We start from the raw sequence: 23,779 nt of genomic DNA on the forward strand, positions 1-23,779 counted from the left end.
GAAAAGATATACTGTGTTGACAAGGGAAAGTTTCCAAGAGCAGTATATATATCAGAAATAATCGAGAAACCCATAAAAGACATTCTAATTGAACACCAATGATTTCCAAGAACATGGTTCAAAACATGAACGCAAAATCTCTCAACTAGAATGCAATTTGTATCTACCAAATTCAGTCGCATGTAACTTCTACATTACTCGCGCCTGCCATTTTAAAAATATGGTGCTCAAACTTTTGAACCTACCTATTCAAATATAACATATATATGCCCATCGCAGTCTTAGATTTTTGCCCTCTTGTTGCTGCAAGCTGGGCACTTGTATTGCTTGATGTGCTCGGCTCTGGCGGGAGTGATCTTTACGCATTTGCCATGGAACCATCTCTCGCACACATCACAGCAAATCCAGAACTCATCACTCGCATAGTTCTCCCCACAGGCTCCGCACAGTGTCAACCCTTCCTCGTCCTCCTCTTCCTCTCCACTCTCTTCATCATCCTTTGGGGTTGGCATCTTCGACACCTTCATCTGGGGCTCGGACAGTCTTGGCTGCTGAAAATACAAAAGAAACAACAGAAACATTAGCATTGTCAAATCCTATTTATAAACTATTGAAATCCTAAAATCCCAAAAAATCCAATGGAAAGTTACAACCTAAATTGATTCATATTTGACAGAAATTAATAATCAGGATAGGAAGATGATATGGACACCCTCAGATGTACAACCACATGCACAACCCCCTCCTCTTTTTGTACCCATTTGATTGTGACATATTCCCATTTTTATGCTTTTGATGAGATGCTTTCAATATATATAGAGTAGTCCACATTGCCTCCCGTTTCAAAATGTATAGTAGCTCTCTTACTTGCTTATGGAAGAGCGATTCCTAAGCCGTGTAGTTGATACAATTTGCACATAGCACAATAGTTGCAAGAGGGATAAGAGATGCACAACCTAAATTTTTGGTCTCGATGGTGAGCCCATTGTCCATTTTTATTTTTATTTTTTCACTGCGCCCCTTCTCCATTTTTATGCTTTTGATATTCTGATATACAGAATAGGGTTGGGTGTCCTATCAGCTCCTCTCTCAAAAATGGAATGTAGTAGGATTCATGGTTGAGAGGGGGCCTTAGTCAAGGTGACCTGCATTAAATGAATAGGGGAATGTAATTGAATGCCTTGAGGGGTAAAGCCTGCTACTACAAATTTTACCAGCAATTTGCAAGTGCTACAGTCTCAATTTTTGTGGGGTGTGGGGATCAAATTGGCCACTTAAGATGCATCCTTAATGGTTTGAAGTTGTACCTAGCATTGAGTGAACTTGCATAAAGGTTTGATGGTGAGGATGAATGTTGAGGATAGCACATGGTATGATCATGCTGAAAGCATGGGTTGCAAGGTAGAGAGCCTATCGATTTCATACCTTAGCCGTGTTGGGTAGTCCATATCTATTTGGGAACTGGTCATTCAGTGATGGAAAGGAAGTTGGCAAGTTAGAAGAAAATTCATCTTTCTTTCGGGGAACTACTCTTATTAAGGTGGATGTATCAGACACTCAGGTTTACTTTATGTAGCTCTTTAAAAAGTTGGAGTGAGTTACAAGAAAAATGGAGTGCGTTGCAAATGAATTTACTTTGGTAAGGCAAGGAAGAAAGTAAAATGATTCTTCATTTGATCAATGGAAGAGTCTCTTTGGTAGGGCAAGAAAGAAAGTAAAATTCTTCATTTGATCAATGGAAGGGTTTCTGGAATCCAAAAAGGAAACGTAGGCTGGAGAACCTTTGGAGCATGTGCTCCCAGGCAAAAGGATTTGGAGAATGTGTGTGTGTGTGTGTGTGTGTGTGTGTGTTTGGTGGTGGTGGGGGGGGGGGGGGGGGGGGGGGGGAGGGAATGATATTTGGAGGAAAATTATTGAGGTGGGGGTTGGACTCCTAAAAAGTTGGGTAGTGGGATAGTTTTGGGTATCTGGTAGTTCCCTGTCACGGGGATGCAATTGGAACTAATGCCGGCGGAGTATGTCGGTAGAAGACTTTTGAGGGTAACTCCTGTCTAAGCGGGGTGGCTGCCCCAATCCTTTAGGAGGGGTTGGCTTCCCATGACATGCTAAACCCCCCCCCCCCCCCCCCCCCCCCCCCCCAAGGCCAATCAGGCTGTGGGCTGAAACCTTGGTGGTTTGCTGAAGAGTTGTGCAAGGACTTGCTCGTGCTTATGAGGCACAACAAGAAATCATCTTACAGCTCATAGGTATGCCCTAAGGGAGCTTTGGGTGCAGACTGTGAGTTTTCCAAAGGGATGCTCCGGTTTCTTTGGTCGAGGAAGGAGCCCAAAGATGGTGCATGTTGGGGGTTCCCACTTGCATTGTCTGTACGGACCGGTGTTGAGGTTGACTATAAGTCTATAACGATGCCTCAGCACTTCAGTACGTCTTGTGGGTAAGCCAATCTCTAGGCTTTCCATGAGTTCGTGCCGAGGTGGATTTGGCAGCCCTCGCGAGACACAAACCATGCGGATTAGTCCATTGGGATTGCTTGTTCCATAGATGACCAAGCCCTCGGGTTTGGTGGACTGGGACGCGGTTAAATCAATGCCTCGTTCTTTGGTGGGCTTCAGCTATCCGAGCAGGAGTGGACTTGTGCCACGAACTTGCAAATGGTCCCTTGATGCGGTGGTGTGAGGGCATACGTCTTTGGGCTTGCAAAGCGGGGCGTGGTTGGACATGGTCTCGCCTCCATATGGTTGTAGTTGCCTTGCTGGACTTCGGTTTTGCGGATTGGTTCATGGCATAGGTCTATGCCTAGAACTACCAAATCGTTAGACTTGGCGGATTGGTGCATGGCATCGACATTCCTCACACCGGATGGACTTACACTTGGCTTGAGGGCCTTGTGTTCGATGGACTCGTGATGCAGGCGGATCACGAGAGTGGGTTCAAACTTGAGCACAACAAGAGCAAGCTTAATAGCACGACGAATGACTTGGAGATCGTGAGAATATGCAAAGCATCAAGAGGTGTTGGGCGTGGAGGGCCTTCCATTGGTAAAGGTTCAAAGTTGAGCACAACAAGAGCAAGCTTAATAGCACGACGAATGACTTGGAGATCGTGATAATATGCAAAGCATCAAGAGGTGTTGGGCGTGCAGGGCCTTCCATTGGTAAAGGCTAGCCTTAGCATATGCGTATGTTGGGGCGCCGCACGAGTTTGTATGCGATGAAAAGAAAAGGCTCGTGACACTTGCATACCCAAGCATGTTTAGGTTGGTCTCTAGTAAGGGCAATGGTCACGGATTTTCTTGAAAGAAAAAGGAGGTAAAGTCGGCAGGAGTTTGGGGTCTAGGAGAAACACAAAAGAGGAGGGATCTGACCAGTTTATTGCTTCAATTATCTCGATGGAAGATATCCACCTTTTCCCAGAAGATGAATTTTCTTGATTAAGTGTTCAAGTACTTTTGTGCTGTAAAGGAAATTATTCAATTGACTGTCAGCAAAAGCATGGAGCACTCTGTTCCAGCTAGAGTGGAAGCTTTTTGTTGAACTGTGGTGAGGAGATTGTGTGTAACTCGTTGAAGTAGAAAGTGCTATGGTTAAAATATGGTTTGTTGAACTGTGGTGAGGAGATTGGCTAAAATATGTGCTTCAATGGAGGAATCAGTAAACCTTATTTTTAATAAAATAAGCCATATTTTTAATCATTACAAGACGATCCTAGTACTCAGGTTTTGGAATAAATTCAGAACATTATGGACTTTCCAAGACAATCTAATGAGATGTTTGATTGAAAGAGAATCTTGCGGCAGAAGTCCCTTTTGTGGTTCTTTGAGGTTTATATACAAAAAGAGATAGATGATTCTTGAGGAGAAAGCTAGCCCTTGCTGGCACATTCTATGAAAGAGATTTGGGATATCATAAGACCATCATAACTGGAATCTTACAACCCAAGGGCAACAAAGAGTTGAACATGCTCCGACAAGGTGGATAGCCCCGCCTAACGCAGTAGAGTTTAATTCTGATGGTAGATCTTTTGGAAACTCAAGGTCTGGGTGCATACTTAAAAGAGGAGAGAGAGAGAGAGAGAGAGAGAGAGAGAGAGAGAGAGAGAGAGGGAGAGAGGGAGAGAGAGAGAGAGATTTTAATGAAGCAATGGCTTGTCTGCCCTCACTTGTGTTCAGAATTTTGAGCAATCTTGAGCTAAGTTATATGTGGAGGGTGATTTGTCAAATGTCACTGCTTGGTTACATCCTGTAATCCAACCCTTGGTGCATTTCTTATATTTATTTGAGTATAGGAGTTGTATTGCTCGAGAAGATTCTTGGAGAAGCTACTGTGATAGCAGATAATCCTGCTAGATAAGGCGTTTCTAGAGTAGAGCTCGCTATAAGGGCAAGCTTTACACTGTTTTGTAATTTGCTTTCCCTTCTTCCATGGAGTTTTCTCCTTGTCGTTAAAAGCACGGGGGGAAATAGATAATATAGATTGGAGGTGATGAAAAAGTGTTAAATAATGCACTAAAATTGACTTCTTACCCATTTTTTATGGCTTTGGTTGCTTTATGCAATAAATTACTTAAGTGCTAAGTTCATTGTTTAATGTTAGAATGTTCAGTTTACATATCTGATTTTCAACATTTCCAATTTTATTATGAGATTTTGTAAATTATGCAGAAAAAAATGAGGTCTTCCAGTTGACGATCCGATTGTACAATCATTCAAAAGAAAAAGAAAAAGATAAACCAATTCTATAAAGTGAGATTTTATATGGTGTAAGCCCTTATAGTTCCTTATCTTTCAAAAAGTGCTGTACGGACCACATCATGGGATGATCCAAACCGTCCATGATATGGAACACAACGTAAATAGGGTTTTCCCCAAAAATAATTTCTATAGGATAATCCTAGCCCTCCGATCTATAGAGGTTTCCATAATATGCAGTTCCTCTATAGATTGGAGGGTTGGGATCATCCTATGTAAATGATTTTTGGGGAACAGCCTATTTACGTTGTGTTCCATCTTATGGACGGTTTGGATCGTCCCATGATGTGGTCCGTACAGTACGTTTTGAAAAATAAGGGACTATAAGGGCTTACACCATATAAAAACTCCTATAAAGTGGATTCAATCTAACCTACAACTTTACAATTAAATTCAAGTTTCAAAAGATTGAGAAAAATGAAATCGGTTTCCAGAAATGAGTTTAGGTAAAGCACCGGAATTACCATCTTCGGGTTTGACTTTTTCTTGCTGCTGGTATGGGGGGTGGATGCCGACTTATCTCTTGGTTGCTTCTTGGAGATCCCAGTCACTACCTCAAATATGGTAGGAAGCTCATTCATCATGTGGAAGAGTCTCTTCCTGTAAATTTACCAATCCAACCAAAGAAGCAATACCTTGGCTATTAAAGAACCCAGGAAAGAAATGGTTCCATAGAAAATAAGGCACTGATGCAGAGTACAACATGCATGAGCTACTACAAATGACTTCAGAATTTTGTAATCTAAATTTACAGCTAGGAATCCTAACGTCATCTAATCTTGAAAATATGTAATGGACAATGCTACTCGGGACATTAGGACCCGAACAATGTTCGAGCAATAGATCAATTTCAATGATCACACAAGTATGACAATATCAGATGGGCCATTCCAATTTCCAACATAGTTCATAAGCACATGAGTTTATATATATGAGAAAAGTGTATCTACTCCAAGAAGTAGATAACTTATCTACTCAGTCGGCCCAAAATCCAGTGGGACCACATTGTTTGGATGATCCAAAGCATTCATTTGATAGGCCCTGACATAGATAGGGTGTGCCTAAAAAATCAGCTCCATAGGATCATCCTAACCGTTTGATTTGTTGAGGTTAAAAATGGACAGATTTGTGAAGGTTTATAACCATCCATTTTAACCTCAACAAATCGAAGGGTTGGGATGATCCTATGGAGCTGATTTTTTTGTCACAACCTATCATGTCAGGGCCTATCAAATGAATGGTTTCCATCACCCAAACAATGTGGGCCCCAACTGTATTTTGGGCTGACGGAGTAGATAAGTTATCTACTCGATCGAGTAGATACACTCTCTCTCTCTCTCTCTCTCTCTCTCTCTCTCTATATATATATATATATATATATATATATAGAGAGAGAGAGAGAGAGAGAACAGTTCTTACACACTTGTGTAGATAAGTTATCTACACACTAGGTTAAAATACAATGGGGGCCCAGATTATTTGGGTGATCCAAACCATTCATTTTTAAGGCCCTCACATAGATAGGGTGTCCACAAAAAATCAGATCCATAGGATCATCCTACCCATTCGAACTGTGGAGGCAAAAAATTGACTAATTTGTGAAGGTTTAAAGACATCCATTTTACGTCCACAAATCGTAGGGTTGGGATGATCCTATGGATCAGATTTTTTGTGGACACCCTATCTATGTTAGGGCCCATCAAATGAATGCTTTGGATCACCCAAACAATGTGGGCCCCACTATATTTTAAGCTAGTGTGTAGATAACTTATCTACACTTGTGTGTAGAAACCGTTTTCTCATATATATATATATATATATATATATATATATATATATATATATATATATATATATATTAGGTCCTATAGAATCAATATCTAACATAACCCAAACAACATAGGCAGCCACCCTATTTAAAAACTCTACCTCAGAAATTCTATCTGAGCTTGAGCTCAAAAAAGAATTTCTGAGGTAGAGTTTTTAAATAGCTCAGAAACCATTTACTATATATATATATATATATATAAGGAAAACTCCTCTAATCCGCCAAGGGTCCTCCTTTGAACAGCCTGTGATAAAAAACTATATTACAAGAGAGAAAGATGAAAAGAAAGGGGATTGGCAATGCCCATTGTCGCTACCATAACTTTGGTTGGTTGATTGAATGCAGAAGGTGTTCGCAAGCCAGACCGAACCTATCTTCCTCCCCTAATACATCTCGGGGAAGGGGAGCGAAACCCTTTGGGGGTTTCAAGAATGATCAAGGAGTATGGTTTTGCGTTCCCTGTCAATACCTCAATTTCAGTTGGCGTTGTGAATGCCGGTGGTGTCATCGAGCCAGAATCCCCTCAAAATGGGTTTCTCGCGCTAGACCACTTCCTAGGGTGGAATCCTCTGGTAATGATGATGGTGATCCTTGGCCTGATTTGGGCAAAATTTACCGTCATGAAGGTTCAGGAATCCCTTCTTTATCTATCTCGGGTAGGGAAGTGGATATTCGAATGGATTCCCTAAGAGCTTGCCTTATAGGGAAAACAAAGAATCATATCGAGACCTTGCAGGATCTTTGGAAATGGGCACAAGTGTCTTGGGGAATCCCATCTTTATATTGTCCTTCTATGTTGGCAAAAGATGAAGTTCTATTCGTATTTGAATCAGAGTCACAAGCACTTCAGATCCTTGATAAGGGACCCGAAGCCTTGGATAATCATTTGCTTTCACTCTCACCATGGAAAAAGGAATTTATACAGGGTGAGGCTGCTCATTGGGTTCATTTTTACGGCATTCCTTTGCATTTTTGGGTGGTCCCAACGGTGGAGGCGTTGGGGGGGTTTTTTGGTAAGGTTCTAGAAACCAAGATGGAAGGCAACCACCAAAACTGTATGAGGTACCTATACACGGGTTCAAGTTTCGATCGATATTTGCAAAGTTGATTATCCATCTCGAAAACAAAGATTAGCGGATACAACATAGGGATCAATTTCTAGTCGCATTAGCGGCCTTCAAAAGGAAGGTTCTTCGATAGACTAGATCGGGCGACGAGCCTTTCTTAACTGATGTAGGCAATTGCCTCGGCTAAAATTCTAGCTCCCCGCTGGCATCTCTCTAGTCCTTGAGTCAAGCTCAAAGTTTTAGACCAGACCTTTACCATTAGGGTTGGCCTTGCAAAGGAAAACCCTGATCACCCAGGATTGGATTTTCTCTCGCCGGAGGACCAATCGCCGGATAGAGTGGGTTTTTTACCTGGGGAACCGTTGGGCCACGTATGGGATTCAAATTTCAAATCTTACCAACCAAACCCTCAGGTTGGGTCACCCAAGAAAGCCCCTTTGGCTAGTCTCGAAATCGGTGTGGTGGGACCCAAAGAGAGGAATCCAAGTCATCCTGGCCTATCGTTGGTAAGTTCCGAGATCTAAGCCTAAACACCCCGCCCCTAGGCGGAAAATTGCTTCGCAGAATGTACCTTTCCTGAATTTCAAGACAGTTGGGCTACATCCTAGAGCCAGGCAGAGTCTTGGCTGTCGAGCCTGTGGCGCTTTTAATGATGGTTCAAAACCCATGGCCAGGAGGTGAAGACCACAAGAAAACTTCTTTATGAATATTTTAGAGAATATCTTGGATTCAAAATCAGGATCAGGGAAGGTAAATAGCAGACTTCTGAGGTTCCTAAAATTCTTTTCCAAATCTAGTAGGATGGGCCCCACTTGTATCTAGTTCTGTATCTTTGGATCCAGGACGGCTGAAGGTTTTGGTTTATTGGGTTGAGGGAGTTTTTAGTATTTAAAGCGTATGTGTGTGCATCCATTAACTCATCTCTTCTTGGTTGATTGGGAAGTTGGACCGCCATCTTGGGTTTCTCCAGCTTTCTTTGTCTAGCGCTGCTTTTTAAGAGCGGACGTTTCAAGGCATTGGCTCTAGTTTTAAAAGGTCCCCCTTCTCTCTTGAGGAGGCTCCCAAGCTTTCAGACAGATCTCTCTTCCAAGATTCCCCTCTTCATCTTGAGGAATGGTTTCTATGGATGTCCCAGGAGAATATCTTCCCTGGACCTGGAAGACGGTCTCTTAGGTTTGTAATAAGGGTTGTGTGGAGGCAAAATTGGGATGTGACCAAGGCGATGGGTTTCCGGCTGATGGAAGTTAGCCGCATGTACAGGAGGGTTCTGGGACTCCTAGACAAGGATTCAAAGGTTTTTTCTTTTATCTGCCAGAGTCCCTGAGCCAGTATATGGATCGAGTTTTCCCGTTTTTTACGACTTGTCTAAAAGCACAAACTAAATGACTATCTAAATGGTGATGACAAATCTGTTTTGATGATGCCTTGCCTCCTCTCTGTCTCTAATCAAGAGAAGAGTGGGTCCTCAAGAAAAAAATGCATAGTAGATGAAGACCTCGGAAAGAAGTGCAACTTTTTACCAGGATGGAAGTGTATGGAAGTGTAGTGGTGGTTGTCCCCGAATAGCTTTTTAGGTTTTTCTGGCCTAGGAGTATAATCCTAGCCAGCCTTAATTGATTATATGTAAAGCTAGTTGGGACCCCTGGTCCCCAATGTAATTTTCACAGTATCAATGAAATTGTCATTTTTCAAATATATATATATATATATATATATATAGAGAGAGAGAGAGAGAGACACACACACACACACATATATATATATAAATAGTGTTAGATGTGTGTGCCTAAGGGCACTTTGGTCTTTGTACTTATCCTCTTTATATAAATACATAAGTGATGGGGAGCTAGTCTCCAACTCATTCTCTTGTCTTATTCTTCTCTCTCCTTCTCTCAACATGGTATCAGAGCCCTAGGGTTGTGGTGCCCTAGCGACCACCATAGGAAGACATCTTCCTCTTCTCCTTCTTCTTCTCTCCCTTTTTTTTTCTTTTTTTTTTCTCCTTTCTCTTTTTCTTCTTCTTCTTCCATCTCCTCACCTCCCACCACCACCAAGGCCTCTTGCCCACCTCTCCAGCCCTTACCCACACCTCCCTGCCCTCTCGCCCCTCCCTCCACTCCCCACCCTAACCCCTCGCCCAACTCTCCAGCCCTCACCCGCACTCCCTGCTCTCTCCCCTCCCTAACCCCTCGCCTATCGTTTCCAGCCCCTTCTAAACCCTAACTCTCACCTCTCCACACCCAAAACTCTAACTTTATCCCCTCTCCAAACCCTGTATCCTAAACATCAACCCATCTCTCAACTTTTTACTCTTTCCTCCATGACCTAGATCATCTCCCTCATTTTATTTCCTTTTATTCGCGGCTCTGTTCTCGTTGGCAAGTAGCCCTATGTCTCGTCTGCGTATTGGTACTCCTTGGAGCCGCATGATAGTTTCTATTTCCATATGAGAGAATTCCTCATGATCTTTGGCAAAGGGGTTTTGGAAAGAAAATCAGACAAACCCTTTTTATCATTGTTCTTTTTGTTTTAGAATTAAACAGAAAAGATACTTAAAAGAGGCCATTGATTTGATTTGGTTGTTGTCTTTCTTATCACTAGAAATCAAAGATCAACAAATCCTTTTCGGTTTCTCCTTACTTCACAATTCGCAATGGTGGGGACTAATAGTTCTTGGTTCAAGTATGTCGTGGATTGCAAGAGAGCCCAAGAACTACTTCTGTTGAATCGTGTGAGTAGGGACCTTTGGGATGAATTTATAGAGTTTTGAGGGACAAGAACACGACTCCTCATCGCGCCGGTTCATCCCTTAAACAACTCTAACAACTCTTCGTACATGTCTCTTTCCGAAAGGACATCTTCACAATTCCACTAACCACCACCATAAGATCTCGGCCATTGATCTTGCCATGGCCACACTAACTGTTAGGATTATTTCCTAACATCGAGGTATGGAGCTTGGCCCCATCTAGCATTTCTATTCTCCCTATTTTTACTATCCTGTTGCCGATTGTTGTGGTTGAGAGTATTCTTCTCTCTTTGTCTTCATGGGCCTCCCACCATTGAAGATCCCTCTATCAGCACGACCCATGGGGTTTGTGCACCTTCTCCACCTTTAGCCTCCTCTTTTTCTACTTATTCTCCATTTGTGGAGGGCTCATTCCCACAGATTGCCACAGTCAAACTAGATGGGTCCAATTATGTGAATTGAAAGATGGCAGTTGAGACCTACCTACTTGCTCGATGCAAGGTTAGCTTCATTCGACACGATCCACCTTCTACCACGGATCCCTCCTATGCTCGTTGGGAGCACGATGACGCCCTGATTCGCACCCTCCTATGGCAGAGAATGGCCTCCCATATCGCCGGCAATATGATGAGCCTTCCAACCTCCAAGCAAATCTGGGAGCACACTGCTATTTTTTACTCTGGGTCTGGGGTTGACAACCCTGCTCACATTTGTGCCACCTGGTCCGAGTGGCTACGACTCCGGCGTGGAAATACCACTCTTGCTACTCAGTATAGTTAGCTTGTCTCTCTTTGCCAGCAGCTCGATATGTTTATGCCTCTCACCTCAAACCTAACAGGTCTTGCTTGCCAGCAGGACCAACTCCGTGTTGTTCATTATCTTGACAGCTTGGGCCCTGACTTTGTGCATCTCAGACAGCAGATCATTGGCTCTGGGTCCATTCCCTCCCTCACGGAGGCATGCTCTCATGCTCAGCAGTGTATCATGGATGATTAATCTTATATTATCCAAATAGATAGTTCTGTCCCGGCTGCATATGACAGCTGTGATCGCTCTAGCCGTGGTGGTGGTGCTTTTGGCCATGGTAGGAACCGTAGAGGCCATGGTGGTGGCGGCGATTTTGGCGGGGGCCATGATACTGGTGGGCGCGGACACCCTTATTGCACTCACTGTCGGAGAGGGGGCCATCATATTGATATGTGCTTTGCCCTCCATCCTGAGCTCCGAACCTCCCGCTCGGCACATCTCACCACAGCTGGTCTTCCTAATGTCTCGACTTCCTCCTCCCTCGTCCCAGCATCACCAGCTGATACTTCTACTCTGTCCAGGGCTGACTATGAGGAGTTTCAGCGTTTTCGCTTGAGCAGTCGCCATCTTACAACGGATTTTGCACAGCCAGGTAGTTCACCTGCCTCTCTACTTTCTAGCTCTAGCTCTAGCTCCTGGATTATTGATTCCAGAGCCTCCAATCATCTGACAGGTAATTCTGCATCCCTTAGCATCTTTCGGCCTTTTCACTCTGTTTCTCATTCTGTTACCCTTGCCGATGCGACCGCTGCTCCCATCTCCGATGTTGGTACTCTCTCACCTAGTTCTGACCTTCATTTATCTTCAGTTCGTTGTGTTCCTAAGTCTCCTTTTAATTTACTTTCTGTCAGCCAGCTTACCAAAAATCGTAATCGCTGTCACATTTTTTCCTTCATATTGTTTGTTTCTGTTTGTTTCAGGATCTTTCTGGGAGGACGATTGGCTCGGGCCGTAAAGCGGATGGCTTGTACCGTCTTTACTGCACCACTTCACATGCCATTTTGCATACTTCCGCAAACGCTTATCAATGGCATTGTCGTCTTGGTCATCCATCTCTCCAGAACCTTCAGCAGACATCTATTGTTTCTGGTCCCCTTCAGCCGTTTCAGTGCGAGCCTTCTGAACTTAGGAAACCCCACGGTGTGTCTTTTCCCTCGAGAGTCAATAGTAGAGTCTCGTGTCCTTTTGATTTGGTCCACTCGGATGTATGGGGTCCCTCGAGGACTATGTCTCTTTCTAACTATAGATATTTTATCATTTGTGTGGATAATTTCTCTTTTGTGACTTTGTTATTTTTATTTAAGGACCGCTCTTAGGTCTTCCATGTGTTTCGCACATTTCATGCTGAGGTCACTAACCAATATGGTTGTAATATTAAATGCTTACGCACTAACAATGCTAAGGAGTACTTTTCAGCTGTCTTTTGTGATTTTTATCCACCCATGGCATTGTCCATCAGTCCTCTTGTGCGTACACCTCTAAGCAAAATGGTGTAGCCGAGAGGAAACTACGATACCTTCTTGATGTAACCCACACTCTTTTCTTCTAAATGCGGGTTCCAAAATCCTATGGGCATGTTTGGTTTGCAAGGAAGAGGTGGAAAGGAAATCCTTTTCCATGTTTCCACCTCTTTCTCTTGTTTGGATGCATAAGGAAACGAAATTTTAGGTGGATAGGTCTTTCCATCTTGAACGCGCCTTATCCAAAATTCTCCAAAATCGTTTCAATCTAAAAAGCTAGGATGCGGCTTTCCTTTCCATCTAAAAAGTTGGGAAAGCTACCCCGATGTGCCTCATCATCCAAATCTAGGCAACACCATCACCGATTCACCTTCTCGTGCAAGAAGAACTTGTGTTGCCGCACATTGCTCCTCAAACAAGAAATTAGCTTAATCTTCCTATTCCCACCTAGTATTATGTTCTGTCACCAGAGGAAAGACTTCAGAAAATTCCACCATTAATGGGTATGCTGGAGCTTCTTCAACAAGATAGTAGCTTGTTAGTGAAACTACAGTTAGAGTTCATCGAATCTTCAACCCATTTCATCTCTTCAATCAATCCCACCAGAAACACGAAGCCCACAATAGCAGAAATCAAAACCATCCATGCCCATATCATCAAAACTGCCCTCCTTCAATCAGATATCTTCATTGCCAACACTCTTGCTGATTTCTACAGTAAATCCTCTGCATTGAATGAGGCACTCTATGTGTTTGATGAAATTCCTCACCCAAACTGTATCCCTTGGAATCTCATGATTTCTGGATGTAATTAGAGCTTTCAATTTGATGAATCACAGAGAATTTTCTGTAGAATGGTTTCTTCTGGGATGGAGCCCAATCACATAACTTATGGGACCATTCTTTCCGCTTGTGCCTCGTCCTATAAGACTTGAAAAACATGTTTACTCTCTTGTAGTAAAAAATGGTCTTGTTTCATATGCCTACATTTGTAATGAAATGAAAGACTTGTTTGCAAAAAGTTGTGATTTTGATGATGCACTGAGGGTTTTTTCAGAGCTTCCTGATGAGAATGTGGTTTCTTAGAATATCATCATTGCTGAGTGTGTTAGAAAAAGAGAAAATTGGGTTGCTATAGATCTTTTTCATCGGATGTTAGATCGATTTTCAATGCCAAATGGTTTTACATATTCTAGTATTTTAACAGCTTCTACTGCAGTTGGAGAATCAGAGATGGGTATAGGGATACATGGATGGGTGATTAACTATTTTGATATAATCTATTTTCTTCTTTACAAGTAAGAATCAAAACTATTGGGTTTTTTCTTCATTGTCTTAGAATGTTCTCTTGTCCATATGAGCTGGAGTTTTCATATTTGGTTGATGTAAATCTAATATCTAATAATCACAATCTTTATAGCAATTGTTTATTACTATTGTAGATAATATAATGATATTTTGTGAGTGTTGTTCCTAGGTGCCCTGTAGAACCATGTATCCCTTGCTCACCTATAGACACAAACGAATGTCCAGCCCCTAAGGCTAATGCTTGTTCTGCAGTTGTAATTTTAACTGCTGTATTGACTTCTTTTCTGAAAGAAAATTGCCTCCAAGTCTCTCTTCTATCACCACAGTAGTCAGCAAGTATTAACAGTAAGGTGTAGGCAGTGGCTATGGTTGCATGCTGGCTCACCAACGCTCAATTTTCAACATGCACAATCTAGATCTCTTATATCTGACTAATTGTTGGCTTTTTACAATTAAATGTCTACCCAAGTATATGCTGTTATTTATTGGTAAAAATGATAAATAACTCATTAGTATACATGTGGGCCCCTTGGCCATCATCAGTCGCTTAATAAATGAGTTGATATTCTTTTCCAAATAACATGCATCCAAACGAGATTAATACACTTCCAGGAAAAAACTTTCTATTTCGGCTTTGTTGTACCAAACGACAAAAAGGATTTCCCAGGAAAGGAAAGGAAAGGAAAAGGCTTTCCAGGGTAGAAAGACCTTGCCGGCAAACCAAACAGGCCCTATAGGAGCGATACTCTTCTTACAACTTGTTTCCTAGCTAATAGCCTCCCATCATCTGTTTTGGGTGGCTCTTCCCCTTTCTCCATTCTACACTCTCAAGGGGATCCCTTTCCTCTCATCCCACAGGTCTTTGGTTGTGTCTGTTTTGTTTACAACCTCTCTCCCGACCCCGATAAATTGGATACTCGGGCAGAGCGGTGTGTCTTAATGGGCAACTCTCGCACCCAAAAGGGTTACCGTTGTTATAGCCCTCGGCTACGATTTTTTTTTTGTTTCAACCAATGTCACCTTCTTCAAGTCTGTCTCATTCTTCACTGCTCCTGTTGAGAGCAACTCCATAGTCTCTGATACTATGATACCTCTTCCGCTTCTTGTTCTCCATGATCCTGCTATCCCACAAACCTCTTCTTTGCCAACTCCCTTGGAACCATCTTCAGCTCTTCTGCAGGTCTATTAGCGGCGACGGAGGCCAAATGCTCCCCCTCCTCCCGAGGCATCGTCTTCTTAGCCGGAGATCCTGGCACCATCATCTCAGGTACCACCTCTACCCTCTCCACATGTGGCTGTAGACTCTCTTATTGCTTCACGGACTCATTCTCGTTCTACTGCCCATCTTATTTCTCACTTTGTCTCTTATGATCATCTTATCCCTTACTTTCGCAGCTTTGAATCTTCCTTGTCCTCTATTTCTTTGCTTAGGTTAGTGCCGGAGGCTCTTGCTTTGTCCAAGTTGGCGTGCTGCTATGGACCTTGAGATGGCCGCTCTTCAGGCCAACCACACTTGGGGACTTGGTTCCCATTCCTCATGGTGCTCAGCTCGTGGGTTGCCGTTGGGTCTTTGCCATAAAGTAACTACCAGATGGGACAGTTGAGCGCCTTAAGGCGCGCTTGGTTGCCAAGGGGTATACTCATACATTTGGAGTTGACTATACCGAGACGTTCTCTCCTGTTGCCAAATTCCCTTATGTAAGAGTGTTAATCTCCCTCGCTGTCAATTGAGGATGGCCCTTATATCAACTTGATGTCAAGAATGCCTTCATGTCGACTTCACTGAGGAGGTCTATATGGAGCAACCTCCAGGGTATGTTGCTCCGGGGTTAATGTCCTCCTTAGTGTGCCGACTACGCAAATCCTTATATGGGCTCAAACAATATCGTAGAGCATGGTTTGGGAGATTCAGTAATACTATTATACGATTCGGCATGAGGTAGTGTGCAATTGACCACTCGTGTTTAGTTGGCGATCTGATACTGTGCATGTACTTCTCATAGTCTACGCGGATGACATTATCATTACATGGAGTGACACAGCTGGCATACAGAAGGTAAAGGCCTTCCTTCAAAAAGAATTTTCCACAAAAGACCTTGCGTGGCTGAGATATTTTTGGGGGATTGAGATAGCTTATTCTGGTAGCAGCCTCTCCCTTTCACAAAGGAAGTATGTACTAGATCTGTTAGATGAAACTGATTCTATAGAGATGAAGCCAGTTGTTGTTCCCATGGACCCAAATACGAGGCTATGTCCAGAAGAGGGAGACTTGTTAGATGACCCTGGTAGATATAGACAACTAGTTGGGAAGCTGATTTACCTCATAGTTGCTCACCCAGATATCTCTGTGAAACTACCAGTTACTCCAAAAGCTTAAGCTAATGGAGATGGTGTTATTTAATCTTTTATACTTTAACACTCCCCCTCACATGTGACCCCTCTTTCTAGGGTTGACCTACACATGGCACATGTGGCCCCTCTTTTGGGTTGACCATTGCAAGTGGGTTTTTGACATCAAGGAGGTTTGAACTCAAGACATTTGCTCTGATATCATGTGAAACTACTAGCTACTCTAAAAGTTTAAGCCGATGGAGATGGCGTTATTTAATCTTTTATACTTTAACAATCTCATATGCAGCGGGAATGGTTAGCCAGTTCATGAGTGCCCCACGCACCTCCCATTGGGCTGCCGTGATTCAAATTCGTTGCTATTTGAAAAACGCGGCCGGCAAAGGCTTGCTATTCAAGAAGCACTGGCATGAGAAGTTGGAAGGTTTTTGCGATGTAGACTGGGCACGGTCACCAGCAGATAAGAGGTCCACCACAGGATATTGTACCTTTGTTGGAGGTAACTTGGTGTCGTGGAAAAGTAAGAAACAAGATGTGGTAGCCAAGTCGAGTGTAGAGGCAAAATATCGCGCCATGTCACACACAGGCGAAGAACTTATATGGTTGCGCTCTCTTCTATCTGAGATCGGCTTCTCCTTCTCATCCCCTGCTCAGCTTTATTGTGATAATAGTGTTGCTATTTACATTGCCACCAATCCAGTCTTTCATGAGCGAACCAAACACATAGAGGTGGACTGTCATTCCATACGTCAAAGGATCCAAAAAGGGGGACATAAGCACTACCTTCACTAGATCAGTAGATCAACTAGAGTAGATCAGCTAGCTGATGTATTTACCAAGCCCTTAAGTAAAGCCAATATAAGTGTTTTTTTTTTTAAAGGGCAAATAGATAATATATTGATAAACGAGACCGAGGAAGTCCCGAAGAGATTACAAGATAACAACAAAAACAAACATAAACAAGCTAGGAATGTATGATATCTATATTCCAGTTTGAGGGGGAGTGTTAGATGTGTATATGTGCCTATAATGGCACTTTGGTTTTTGTACTAATCCTCTTTTTATAATACATAAGTGAGGAGGAGCTAGTCTCCGACTCATTCCCTTCTCTTTGAAAGTTGTCTCACCATATCTTGGCCCAAAATCGAAAGATTCTCCGGGGACTAGCGCTAATGGCTATTGTATAGGAAATTTGGAAATAAAGATATAGTTGAATCTTCAAAAGTGTCTCCAAGGAGCCTCTCTCCATATATTGGAAGGTGATGTTCCTAAATTACAGGTGGTGCCTTGGATCATTTTTGGAGAGCGGTTTGCATGAGGAGAGGATCAATGTTCCTGCACCTACGTGGACTGCCCCCGACAAGGGCATATTGAAACTCAACTTTGATGAGTCAAGTCTAGGTAACCCGTGCCCAACTGGAGTGAAGAGGGGTTCTTAGGAATGAGCATGGATGAATAAAGTGGGCTTTCTCCTGACCAATTGGAATCAAACACTCCAATGAGCAGAGGTGCTGGCTGTTTTCCAGTGCATAAGGCTCTCAGACAGACACGTGGAAACCTAGGCCGCTTGATTGAGGAAGGAGATTCCTTGAATGTGATAAGATAGATGGACTATAGGAATCTGCATCTTTGGAGATTTGCAAACGCCATTGAAAAAATTCAGGATTGAGTGAGAGATCATGAGACAACTATTCACCATGTTAGGAGATCGGCTAATATCGATGCTGACCGATTGGCTCATTCAAGAGCAGAGACACCCCACTTGGAATTGTTTGATTTTCTTCCGCCTTGATTTCTTTTTTATCTTGATATTGTTATGTACTTGCTTTGCATTTGCTTTTTCCTCTTGTTCTGACCACCTAGGTCCTAGGGATTTTCCTTTAATTGATATAATTCGCCACCATTCAAAAAAAAAAAAAGAAGCAGACATGTGGATTGCCACTATGAGAACACAAAAAACAAGAACAAGGGCCAATCAACTTACCATCCCAGGAACAAAATACTGCAAAAAACAGAGTTTTGTGTGAAAATAGAAGACAAAATGATGTACCTTGATAATGTATCCCCTTTGACTGAATTCCTAGGGGCTTTATATTTTTAAAGAAGGTAAAACTTACATCACACAGCAGACTGATATAGATATGAAAATTTCATATATGTGGCTATGTGCATATATATATGAGAAATGAGAGAAAGATGAGTCTAAGGGAATAATTTTCAATTACTTGCCTATCAGTACAGCACAAATCATAGCATTACCTTTCGTTTTTGTCAAATCCAAAGCGTGCGCCAAAATAGAACGCAACTGCAAGTAACCATGCATCGCTATGAACAGCAACTAGTGCTAACCAGTCCTTTTCTTGCATCCCATCCCGAGCAAAATTTATTCCCAGTGCTGGCTCAGGTAGTTCCGGAGGTACCTCCTCAGCGGGCAGGGTAACTTCCCAAGTTTCATTGGGAAGTCCATACAAACAAAGGTTCTCTTTTTCTGTCAAAGCACCACAGATGTCTTAACTCAGTACGCAAAATTGTCTTCATCAACTGATCAGACCAGACAAATTCCTTGTAGCGAATTAAAAAAAAAAATTCTATAGAATACACCTCAATAATACGTTCTAAACCTCGAACTCGACTTAGAAATCTATTCTTTAATATACTAGGTCAATGACTACTTTAGCTGTTATTAAGGTGTTGTTAAAAACAACACCGAATTTATTATTATGTTATTGATATCATTATATGTGGACTTTTTGTTTCCTTCCTATGCTAATAACTACTGTTCAGGCTACAAATCAGTTTTGGATTGTGAAATCTGTTGGCCATTTTTCTCAAACCATTTGATTTTAGTGAATTACATTGATATTACTGTAATCACTGAATGGCTTTAAAAAAAAAATTAATGTCATCACTGAAGATTTGGCTTTTCTTGTTCTTTTTCCATTTTTTGCCTAAGAATATTTTTCCTCCCCAAGATTCTGAAGAGGGAACGACATCTAAATAGAAGATTCATATCACACTTTTTAGGACACTAATAAAATTGCAAGATTCTGAAAAGCGAATGGCAGCCAAATAGAAAATATCCCTCTCCAAGATTCTGAAGAGGGAACGACATCTAAATAGAAGATTCATATCACACTTTTTAAGACACTAATAAAATTGCAAGATTCTGAAAAGAGAATGGCAGCCAAATAGAAAATTCGGAAACATTTTTTTATAATCAATCAGAGATTCCAAACATGTCTGTGTGTGTGGCCATGCATAATACATACATGCATAGATACATCTATGTACATAGGTATGTGTATTCAATAGTTATTATATCGCGGAGACTATGATTTGGCCAACACTTCAAATTTATTGTCGGCTCACGTGTTCTGCCGTGTCCAACACGACACACGTATTGACACTCCTTTTGACACTTTTACTTGTACTGCTGGAAGTGTTAGACTTAATGTGGGTGTTTGGACATGTTTTTGTATCGTGTCAAGTGTGGCATTCTATTTTTTTTATTGAATATTGTGTTTACCTCATTTGGACAACTCGTATCCATGTCGAAACTAGACACACGAATCCATATCCACAAATCATGATTACATATACTTTCTATTTTAGCCGTGTCCCCGTTTCTAAAGTTTGGGGGTTTGCCGTGTCCGACACTCCATGTCCGTGTCGACATGCGACACTCGTGTCCATGTCCACAAATCATAGGCGGAGAGTTTTAATTGTTTTGGGCAACAGCATGCATTCAGGCACTGAATACTGAATTTTGACCAAATTTTAGAGGGCTGCTAGGAAGATACCCATTTCAGGAATGTCCCTAACAGCCCTCCCTATTCCACTGCATGTCCATTCCACATTAATATTCATTTTTTGATAAAATGACAAACATTACCCTATTTTCGTCCATATGGCAAAATTATGGAATGGACATGTCCACAAATGACAAACATTACCCTATTTTCGTCCCCAATTTTGTTGAAAAGTGGCTGAGACACTGAATGAGATCAATCTGAGTCAACCCAGTGAGTTCTACAGCACTTAAATTGTAACGCCAAATATAGAACATGTTCCATGGGAAAAGAGGAAACCTCTTGGCGACTTAAGAACCATTGAAGCAGAGAACAAGATGAAGTAACTTCACATGCATTTGGAATCTCTGGTTGGTAACAAAGAGTAATAATTTCTTGGAAAAGTTAAATCCCATACTAAATAACAATAACAAAGGATACAACATGGATGATCATGTAGTAGCAGAAATTCCCAAAAGTCAACAAAAACACAAATCCGGAATTAATTAAAAAAATAATGAAGAAAGAGCCCACTGACCCACTAACAACTATAATTATCGGATAAATAAATGTCGCTACTACTGAACAATAAAAGGTAATTTAGACAAATAACAATAATAGTAAAGTGTTTAAAAGAAAGAACCAAAAAATTAGATAATTCAAAAACTAACTTAAATAGCCCAAAAGAAAGTTGACATTAACACTTAAAAAAGAGAGAAAAAAAACCATTTGTCATTAAAAGGGAAAATAAAGAAAGCAGAAGTATTTAAATTACCTCTTTTTTAATGGACAAAAAAGTATATGGAAATTACCTAAGTTTTTAATTTCACAATTCTATTTTTTTTAAAAAGAAGAAACAAGCACAAAAAATAATGTGTTGCCTAAAGAAAAACTTAAACCCAAAAAAATAATGGAATTTTGGAATCCAAATATAGGGGAATGCGCCCCCCCCCCCCCCCCCCCCCCACGACCCCCCGACGGATAAAAAACCCCTTTAACGTTATTCATTAAGTTTTAAAGGCAAAGAAAAATGTTAAACGGGGTGAATTTATCCTCAAGCAGTGAACCATTCTCTCACAGAAACCGTGTGGGGGGGGAGGATATCATTTCCCCAAGTATAATAATAAAGAAAAATAAAAATAAATGAGCTCCTAAATTTAACAATCAGACATTAATCATCCGATAAACCTACAAGTTTTGTACAACCAGATTAAGGAATCCTTAAAAAAAGACTTTTTTTTTTTCCCGAAAGGAGGTCGAACCAAAAAAAAATAAAAAATGGAGATTAATACAATAAAACAATGATAATTGATGTTGGCACTACCATATTTTGATAATTGCACGAACTCATATTGTCTTTTATTATTATTTAAATATCTGTCAAAAGTTATCACAGTACCCAAAAATGCTGTCAAACGGCAATAGAGTAGAAACGAAAAGCTGAGTTTTTGCAATAATCGAAACATGGTAGTGCCAATATCAGTAGCCTAGAACAAACATGGACCGAATTGAGAGAAAACTCACCGGGGTCACATTGTTGATAAAACTTCTCCACATCTGCAACGAACAGAAATACGGTAAAAAAAAAGAATCGAGTGGAAATTTCCAAAAGCCATAAAATTAAAAGCATAGATACATAGAGATAAAAGAAAAGGGGTTTTTTTTAGAATGAATAGAGAATCTGGGAGAGCGAACAAACCGGCTGTGAGAGCGTTAATCATTCCGGAGCGTCGGCCTCTGAAATCCTTGAAAACCTCCTCCACTGTGCGAGGATTGTTCGGAGGCCCTTCCATTTTTCTGAAGAAAGATGCGAAAAGAGAGGTTTAATGGCGTTCACGTATGGAGAATAAGAGATAAGGATTAGGGCTTTAGGTTGAGCCCGTTAGGGTTTTTAGGGCTCATCTTCGAATTTTGAGCGCAATGAATTTTGAAGTTGGTTTATAATTTCTGCCAAGAAAGCGAATGAGAGAGAGGGAGCAGTCGCAAGGGGTTTTGAGATTTTTTTTTTCTTTATTATACTCATCCTTTTTTGTTAGAGAGAGAGAGACGTGCATGACCTACTAGACGGCGCTCACGTGACATGGCCTTGTGGTCGCGTGACCAATTATTTGACAAATAATCCCTTTTAGTCGACTAAAACACTTGCATGATCTACAGTCTAAATAAACCCTTCATTTTTGTTTTCTGTCTCCGCCATAGAGAATTAGAGATTGGCCATGCCCAAAATATATATAGGATCCATGGGGATAACCTTTTAATTTGTGGACTGCACGTTATAACAATGCTCCAAAATATAAGAGCTAGGATAATCTTAAGACCCCCATTTTTGGGGCACGGCCTATCTACAATGCCCTGATTTTTAAGGCACAGTCTATCTTTAATTTAGATTGATATTCATGCAGGTTGTGTTATATATGGGCTTATAGGTGCGATCGGCTGTGCTCTATCGAAGGAGGTTTGAACTTAGAACCTTTTGCTCTCACACCGTGAACTTGGACAAATGCCGTTGAAATCAAATTATCCTAGACCCATCAAATTATTGGGAGGGTTATTGTGGTTTTTTATTTCTTTTTGTGGTGTTGTTTCCCCATCTGTTGGTTGTCTTAAGCTTCATGTATATCCTTTTTTTCTTATTAATGAAATCTGATAGCGGTCCTGCCTAACCCCAGCTTACTCATAAAAATAAAAAAATTATCCTAGACCCATGGTCCATCAGCCTTGTTTAGGATTCGCCAAGAAAAGTTAAACCATTGATTTTTGTATTATGTGCCTTTTTGGCTGTTACAATGGCAATATGTGTCACCTAATGCATTCTTCAACTTGGTTACTTAAACCTTATTTCTCTGACTTCATCTACTCTCCTTGCCTTATAGTTGTTTAGCTTCGGTGCTATCCTCCTTTTGACTTTGATCTCCTTTCCCTTGTGGCCTGTTGTTATTTTAATGATAGAGTCCTAAGTCTTACAGGCTGTCATTAAAAAGAGGACCCACAAGAGTTTAGGCATGACATGGCTAATTGATGTTGATTTGATGAAAGAGAGGATCTTACAATCTAAAAAATGGAATCCAACAAGGGTATGGTCCCGGCTTTACTCGATAGTCGATACAAGTGGAAAAGTCATCAATACCAATCAAGAGCACCGTCAAAAAATACACATCTGCGAGCTAAACCAGTCTTCTTTTTGCCCCTTGATCATTATGCAAGCACTCTATCTACATGCAGGACCCATCCGGGCAACATCCAATCAAGCACCAACCAGAAGAAATCAAGAGACATTACCAATAATCCAGCACATCCACACATAGGGGGCTTCTAAATCAATAATTCAAGAGTTTACACCCTTGAATCCATATCCATACTAGTTCAATTAGTCATGGAGGTGTTTGATTGTGAGATAATCTAACCTTGAATAAGACATTTTCCCAAATTGCATGTTGTTATTGATATGTCATCTTGAATTAGTTTTATCAGATGTGTCCATATCAATTGAACGGGTGAGTCATTATTTCGATGAATCATTTCTTCGGATTGAATAAGATCCTGTAAATACTCACTCTTTTGTTTGTCGAGTGTGTTTTCAGGCCTGAATTTATGTAGATGTTTATTCTATGCTGTACTAGTACAAAATAAATTATCTATTGGAATGGTAAAGTGAAGGGCACCCTTGCATTAGCCAA

The 23,779-nt window shown here is 41.3% G+C and overlaps 1 protein-coding gene across 2 annotated transcripts; it reads right to left on the minus strand.

Annotated features, from left to right (window-relative positions):
• Positions 1-58: 58 nt before the first annotated feature.
• LOC143857774 (PHD finger protein ALFIN-LIKE 7-like) lies at positions 59-22,134 on the minus strand. 2 transcript variants are annotated; one of them, XM_077368254.1, is made up of 5 exons: positions 21,802-22,134; positions 21,627-21,659; positions 18,574-18,802; positions 5,203-5,347; positions 59-551 (listed from the first exon to the last, which is right to left on the minus strand). In XM_077368254.1, exons 1-5 carry the CDS (start codon positions 21,893-21,895, stop codon positions 282-284), a joined length of 771 nt encoding a protein of 256 aa, XP_077224369.1. In that variant the 5' UTR covers positions 21,896-22,134; the 3' UTR covers positions 59-281. The 2 variants fall into 2 exon arrangements, with proteins under 2 accessions (XP_077224369.1, XP_077224371.1); XM_077368256.1 differs by having other exon boundaries at positions 5,212-5,347; positions 21,802-22,133.
• Positions 22,135-23,779: the final 1,645 nt, after the last annotated feature.

Source organism: Tasmannia lanceolata, unplaced genomic scaffold (genome assembly GCF_043159265.1).
Source record: "Tasmannia lanceolata isolate RefF3 unplaced genomic scaffold, GAP_Taslan_0.1 ptg000025l, whole genome shotgun sequence".
NCBI lineage: Eukaryota > Viridiplantae > Streptophyta > Magnoliopsida > Canellales > Winteraceae > Tasmannia > Tasmannia lanceolata.